At 46.6% G+C, this 7,823-nt stretch overlaps 1 protein-coding gene across 1 annotated transcript; it reads left to right on the top strand.

Moving 5' to 3' along the window:
• The first annotated feature begins 3,282 nt into the window (after window positions 1-3,282).
• LOC119317420 (ethylene-responsive transcription factor ERF027-like) lies at window positions 3,283-4,888 on the top strand. Its single transcript, XM_037591870.1, has one exon. The coding sequence runs from the start codon at window positions 3,933-3,935 to the stop codon at window positions 4,713-4,715; it is 783 nt and encodes a 260-aa protein (XP_037447767.1). The 5' UTR covers window positions 3,283-3,932; the 3' UTR covers window positions 4,716-4,888.
• Window positions 4,889-7,823: the final 2,935 nt, after the last annotated feature.

Raw genomic sequence — 7,823 nt, 5'->3', positions numbered from 1 at the left:
CAGATGGCCAACCGAGTAGGCCCGTAGTACGAAGCCGCCGAATACGGAGATATGTCTGAGGAGGAAGGTTCATCTTTGGACAACGTCATTATTGACAATTGAAGGAGCCATCGAGCCTCTTGTCGACGGCACAGTGGAACTCTCAATGAAAGCACCAATGTCGGTGTCAAAACCGGCGGATCTCGGGTAGGGGGTCCCGAACTGTGCGTCTAGGATCGATGGTAACAGGAGACAGGGGACACGATGTTTACCCAGGTTCAGGCCCTCTCTATGGAGGTAATACCCTACTTCCTACTTGATTGATCTTGATGAATATGAGTGTTACAAGAGTTAATCTACCATGAGATCGTAATGGCTAAACCCTAGAAGTCTAGCCTATGAATATGGTAATGAGTATATGTGTTGTCCTTTCCGGACTATCCCCTTCGGTTTATATAGACACCAAGGGGATCTAGGGTTTACATGGAGTCGGTTACATAAAAAGAAATCTTCGATCGCCAAGCTTGCCTTCCACGCCAAGTAGAGTCCAATCCGAACACGGTGCAGTCTTCGTTCTTCATGTCTTCACAGCCCATCAGTTTGGCCTATGGATAACAGGCCGGACGTCCAAGGACCCCTTAGTTCAGGACTCCCTCAGTCATATCGTAGCGGCGCTTAGGCGAAGCCCTGTTCCGGTAGCTTCATCATCGCCGTCATCATGCCGTCGTGTTGACGAAACTCTCCCTCGACACTCAACTGGATCTAGAGTTCGTGGGACGCCACCGAGCTGAACGTGTGCAGATCGTAGAGATGTCGTATCTTTGGTGCTAGGATCGGTCGGATCCTGAAGACGTTCGACTACATCAACTGCGTTGTCATAACGCTTCGGCTTACGGTCTACGAGGGTACGTGGACAACACTCTTCCCCTCTCGTTGTTATGCATCACCTAGATAGATCTTGCATGTGCGTAGGCATTTTTTTGAAATTACTGCGTTCCCCAACAATTACTATATATTATAAATAGCGAGTGTGGAATAATGACGGGTTGGTGTGCGGAATTGTCCTACGGAATTGTTAATAAGATCGGTAATCATTATTGCAATTTTATATGAGGGGGAGGCATAAGCTAACATACTTTCTCTACTTGGGTCATATGCACTTAGGATTGGAACTCTAGCAAGCATCCGCAACTACTCAAGATTATTAAGGTAAAAGACAACCATAGCATTAAAGTATCAAGTCCCCTTTATCCCATACACAACAACCCCCTTACTATGGTTTAAACTTATGTCCCTCTAGCAACCCACTATAAACGAATCATGAACGTATTGCAAGACCCTACGGCGGGAATCCTTCACGTGTGAATCTAGTTGGTCCTAGTTGACTAATTAGAGCTTGGTCTAGTTCATTGAATCCTCATAATTATAAGCCCTATGTGGTTCTAATCTCCTCCCTCTAATTCTCTAGTGAAGATTAGCTCTGGACGGTGAAGCGCTGCCGGGTCATGAATGTTGCATGCTTGCAACCAAGTAGAGAGGTCGTGTTTTCGGTCTTCGGTTCGAGGACTGTTCGTGGGCGGCTTGCTGGATCATTCATCGACAGTTTGAAGGACTCCAAGTACGATTTACACTAACACATACTTCTTCCGCTGCAACTCGGTGCCGACAACGATCGTGATTCTAACCCGTTATGCATCTTTATATTGATCTTGGGTGTGCGTAGGCGTGATTTTTGTTTTTGTATTTTACTACGTTTCTTAACATGAGCGACATTAAATATCTATTTCAAACTCGGCAACATGAGATAAGGGCCATCATGCGTGAGCACAAGAGTGCCAGCCACACCCTCGGCCAGATGGGTCGATCACTCCCTAAGACAGCAGTGTGGTGACTATTTGCCCCACTAAAATTGAAGCTATATGTAAGCATGCTTGTAATGACTTGGTAAAGTAATGGAAGAGTCTTATTCGCAAAAAAGAAAAGAAAATCTAATGCACCACTAAAATAATAGCTCAAGTTTGCACCTCTTAATGGATTGCATGAAGAACTCCATCTTGCTCGTATAGGAGGTGCACCGTCGAGGTCACCGTTATCACCAATGGAAAGATCCAGGCGCCCGAGGTAGGAGACAACCCATACCTGTAGTGAACGAAAAGCATGTTTCCGATCAACGGATCGGCAAAGACATGACCTCATGAGCCACAGATTGGCTTCTAACCATCGACAGCGCTAACGCCTCCGTCACAAACCTGGCCCACGCACCTGAGTCACTGTCTACCTATATGTAAATTTCCTCTATTATGAATGCACAAAGGACTGTCAATGAATTTTAGTGCAGCACATTACGATGCCATGCCTGGCCGCCAGATAATGAGCACATGTCTGCTTGAGCATAGAAACTCCGCGTCCTTTTTTTGCGGAATTATAGAAACTCGGCGTCCGACCAAAGCGCTCATCTCATGAGAGTTCTGACAGGTCGTGTATCTATCTCATTTCAAACTGAAGACATGGTCAATTTTTATTTCAAAACGTGCATATGTTGTCTACTATTGTTTTTGAAAACAGTAAAATCGAAGTGGCTCACATACATGAGCATCATATGCTGCCTATTGGATGGTACACTTCCCCATTGACATACACCCTTGCTTTCGGCAGGCGAACAGAGCATGGATCTCTAGCTTATAGATTGCATATGATAGTAGCTTTATAGCATTGTTATTTGCGAACAGAGTATTTTATTTGACTTCTAATTTGGGAAACCGTACAAGCACCGATCGAAATATTTATTCAACTGAAAAAGGGTTCAACTAAAGTTGGATGCATAGCCCTAAAAAAAAGAGTTCGATGCATATAATATGGATGGACTGCTGATTTAGTTATCACTTTACAGAATATATAGCTCGATTTGTACAGAAAGAAAGAAAAACTATGTGCGCACTGCACCAACCCCAGGTGCATGCATGTGTCGCCCCGTCTAGTCCAACACAATCGGCAGGATATTCGTCAACTCCCGGTCTGAAATGGCCACAGCCCACAGGGCGCCGATATATGCCGTGCCGAAACGTAGCAGGAGTACGTAGCTTAGCTGCGGACACGACGTGTTTGCGAGGAGCTAGCGGCCAAAGGGCCAAAAAGGCAGACAAGAAAAGCGAGCTAACCAAAAGCCCCCACCTGGCAGGCATCCGGAGGCCACCACCTGTCAGTCACAGTCACGGAGAGCTGCCCCGCTGGCCGTATCTTTCGCTAGCCCCTAGAGAAATTATCAGCAATCACACTGAGCGGTCCGATCTTAATTTCCCAATTAAGCCCCACAAAAGCCGGGCCATCAATTAGGACAGCGACGTCGCCATCTCTGCTCGTTTCGGCCCCGCGAAGGTAAGACGAAGCAGGGAGCACCGGCAAGGGGGTAGTAAACTCGATCCCGATCAGCTGCTACTAATACTGGCAGCGTGCTTAATTAGTTAGGTGGAGTCTCCTCAGGCGCCAGCTCATCGCAAGCCATACACACACTCTCCCGCTCAAACAACGCGGTCTGGCTAGCTGCCTCCTCACCGCACCTGCATGCGCGCGGCGCCGCGCTCCTCTCCTCTCTTCTCCGATGGAGAGATCAGCTTTTCACCATGGCGGACCTCACGCTTCTCCCCCGCTTCTTTACCAACCCATATATACCTCCCAGCCTCCTGGCCTCATGCCGGATCTCACGCTTCTAGTTCTCCTTGTGCGCTTCTTGACACCTCTACCTACCTTAGCTCTCCTCTTTCAGACTGCCAGTACTCCACTGCTGCCCACAGCGCGCGCGCACACACACCTCGAAACGACGAGTACTTAACGGCTTACCCACCCGGCATACACCTGCGCGCACCATAGATTTGCTAGGTTCATAGGCGCACTGCAGCTCTGGCATGTGTGTGTAGGTGTGTGTGAATATATAGAGGGGCGTGCCCTAATGGTACATGGCTGAGCAGCCTTCTGGAGCCTCCTCGTCTGCTGCCGGTGCTGCTACTCCTCAGCTGCAAGTGCAAGCTGCTGCTGAACCGGCGACCGAGCTTTCCCCGGGTGCTCCTGCCTCGCCCCATTCCCCGCCGGTTCACCTAGGCGAGACGGTGGGGACAACGACGGCGTTGGCGGCGACGAGCTCCGGGGAGCCGTCGCCGCGGTCCACTGGGAAGCACCCCTTCTACCGCGGCATCCGGTGCAGAAACGGCAAGTGGGTCTCGGAGATCCGCGAGCCGCGCAAGGCGCGCCGCATATGGCTCGGAACTTACCCGACGGCCGAGATGGCTGCCGCGGCCTATGACGTGGCCGCCCGCGCGCTGCGCGGCTCCGACGCCGTGCTCAATTTCCCCGGCGCCACCGCCTCGCGCCCGGTCCCCGCGTCTGCCTCGCCGGAGGACATACGTGCGGCCGCAGCCGCAGCCGCGGCGGCCGCCCAGCTTTACAGGCCGCACGGCGGCGAGACGCCTGATGGCAGTGCTTCGACTGCCGCGACAGCGGAGGAGCAGAGACATCACGGCACAATAACAAGCGGAGGCGCCGCCGATGACCGCACGCCGCAGCATCAGATGGGCAATGAGGACTTCATGGACGAGGAGGCGATCTTCGAGATGCCGCAGATGCTGCGCAACATGGCGGCGGGTATGATGATGAGCCCGCCGAGGCTGAGCCCCACCGCCTCCGACGAGTGGCCGGACCCGGCGGGGGCCGGGGAGAGCCTGTGGAGCTACCACGATCCCTAGTGAGTATTTTGCATTGGCTTAAGACATGATGACCGGTGAGCTGGTTGGTACGTGCTCCAGTACTATACCAGTTACTAAACCTAATTAATCCGGAGTACGGCAGTGGATGTGGATACATGGCGGGGCATCGTCCTCTATCTGGTATATATGCGTGCGCCATAATAGTGGTATCACTGGGCGCTGGACTGCGATATTATAGCTGCTACCTAGATAGTATACTCGCCAGTTACGTCAGATTCGATATTATGTTCTAGCTAGCTACGTACGGTCATTTTCGCACATAAAGTCCGCTCGTTGATTCGCTTGGCTTATTGCTCGTTTTACTATGAGATAATGAGAGCAAGCAGGCGCCACGTACCTTTTTCTTCTTTTTTTTTCTATAAAAAGCGCCGAGTGGATCGCACATCACCGGGAGACTAATGCATTGTAGCTTTTGTAACAGTAGACATAAAAATATTTGGCGGTGGATAAACTAAGATGGACGCGGACGTCCATATGGATCCAATTTTCCTTTTCTTTAGTGGTGTCTTTTGGCTGTAGTTTATATGTAGGAGTAGTATATTATGAATTGGGGAAGTTAGCCGTTGAGAAGAGCAAAAGAGGGAAGAGTTGGTGGGCAATCTGTTATCTGTTGGATACTGTGATCGATGAAAGATCCATGCGCTATGTTACTTTTTGACAACAAATCAGATCAGCAAGATTCAGCACGAAAATATCTATGCGAGTCAATTTATTGTGGAAAAGAATAGGATTTGCTCTGCTTGTAGTAATATACTCCTATTTCACACATGAGTCATAAAACGTCGTAGCAAAACACAGTTAGCTGAAATTGTCAAAAGGTGACATGGATAAACCGGTCAGTTGCTTATTTGCTACGTCGGTTTCTCCAACCAAAATGCTCTTGAGATCTCATAATTGAGCTGTTAAACGACAGTAAGTGGGTTCTTCATGTTGACATCATATTCTAAGATCAAAGTAGTACAAGAGCGCTGGTCCATGGTTCATATCTGTTCATGCTTGATTTTGCTATACATGCTGTATATGCCAAAATGAACACTAGCCCTATTTAATAAATAAATAAATAACAGTAGCCAACACACAATTACTTGGTGAAAACACACATATATAGTCAGAATTTTCACAGGTACACAAGCGCATATAGGCAAAGCACACGACAAGATCTAATTGGCAAAAGCCAAAAACAAAACAAAGATATCAAATTGTCGTACTTAAAAGCCGGTTACTCTACCATTGAGTCAACAATGCAGATGAAAAAATGATCTTAGGTACGACATAAATCCAAAACACATTGGAATTGCACTGCACCGGTTTGTCAATGAATTGATTGATGTACACAATCCACATCGGTTTTATATATCGAGTAGGCTCATGCGTGTGTATATGTTTTTAGAAAACAAGTGCTTGTCCGGCTTTAGTGAACTGAACCCTTTTTAGCGTTTAAAACACAAGTTCATCAGACCAATGAAAACATAAATAAGGTTCGACACAGACCCATCCGGGTCAAAGGCCCAATAGCTCACACACACGACAAACATACAACATAGCTCAATTGATCATTCTCCATGATGATTGCTCTCCTCCCTGAGAGCCTTTGCATGACGACGAAGCTTGTTACACATCGCCACAAGTGTTGAGGCCTCCGGCATCTTACTTAGCGGCTTCCACAGTTGTAAGAATATAGTCATTTTATATAGTGCGTTAATTGTCTGTACATGTGACACAAAAATTTGATGTATGAGGAAATGCATGTGGCATGCCAAGCAAGCATATCTATCACTCTACCACTTGAATATGTTGTCACTTGACAATGTCTACTATCATTTTCTTAAGCTCCAATGAATCATTAAATGATGGACCTACACATATGTTTTTCATAAGCCAGTAGAGGTCCTCTTTTAGAATTTGAACACCTATCAAAGTCCATATAAAGCCACCATCTGTGGTCTCCTTCTAGAATTTGAACAAGAATCAAAGTCAACATTCATTGCCATATATTTTTACTCACCGTCTGTGGTTTATTGGTGATTGTCCTTCCATTCAGAAGTATAAGGCGCCCATGTATTCCACGATTTATGTTTGAACCAAAATTAGTTCATCAATGTGTGTCTTACCTAATAGTATAACATTAACATTGTAGGTTTCAGGGTTGAATCTGGCCAATGGTGTCAATAGAGAGAGCACAATTTAGCACATCCTTTAGAAAATAGAGAAATTTGTAGGGGCACACACAGGCGGGTGCAGCATGCATGCAACCACACATTTGCTCTCCCAGCATGGATTAAGCCCTTGATTACTCTCTCTCTCTCTCTCTCTCTCTCTCTCTCTCTCTCTCTCTCTCTCTCTCTCTCACTCTCTCTCTCTGTCTCTCTCTCTGTGTGTGTGTGTGTGTTGTGGGGAGGGGGAGTCCATGCATGCATGCTTTTGGCAGAGTAGCATGCTTCACCCACATCACCTCCCATACTATTTCATTTCATTTCCAAATTTGAACTAAAAGTCCAAATTAAGTTGAGTTTGCATATTTGTGTTTGTTGTGATGAGAATTTTCGAACAAGACCACTCTTGAATACAGTTTGCCATTTTTTTACTAAGTTTCAAATATTAAACTTGAATATTGTAATATTAAGTTTGTACCAAGTTTCATTTTCTTTTAGGGTTTAGCACTTAGGGCTTAGGGTTTAGGGTTAGGGATTAGATTTTATGGTTTATGGGTTAGGGGTTAGGGTTTAGAGTTGAACTTTAAGTTTTCAAAACTGGTGAATTTATCATTCGATCTATCAAGTTTTAGTAGTTGAAACTTGGTGAAGTTTTATAAACTTGTCAAAACATATTCAAGAGAGCTCTTGTTTCAAAGCCCCGTCACAAGGAACATGAATATGCAAACGAAATACAAATTAGACTTTCGGCTCAAAAGATATAATAGATTCAAATTTAGAAGTCAAAAGATAAAAGCATGGAAGGTGGGGTGTGTGGGGCATGCGATCTCCGCCAAAATATGCGCCAAAGCTGCACGCATGCAATAATTAAGCCTAAACACATACACAAGTGTCAAAATCTTGCCGTAATCTGACAGTCTGAATCCACGAGCCC

Source organism: Triticum dicoccoides, chromosome 6A (genome assembly GCF_002162155.2).
Source record: "Triticum dicoccoides isolate Atlit2015 ecotype Zavitan chromosome 6A, WEW_v2.0, whole genome shotgun sequence".
Lineage (NCBI taxonomy): Eukaryota > Viridiplantae > Streptophyta > Magnoliopsida > Poales > Poaceae > Triticum > Triticum dicoccoides.
This window is presented reverse-complemented; position numbering and strand designations above follow the sequence as displayed.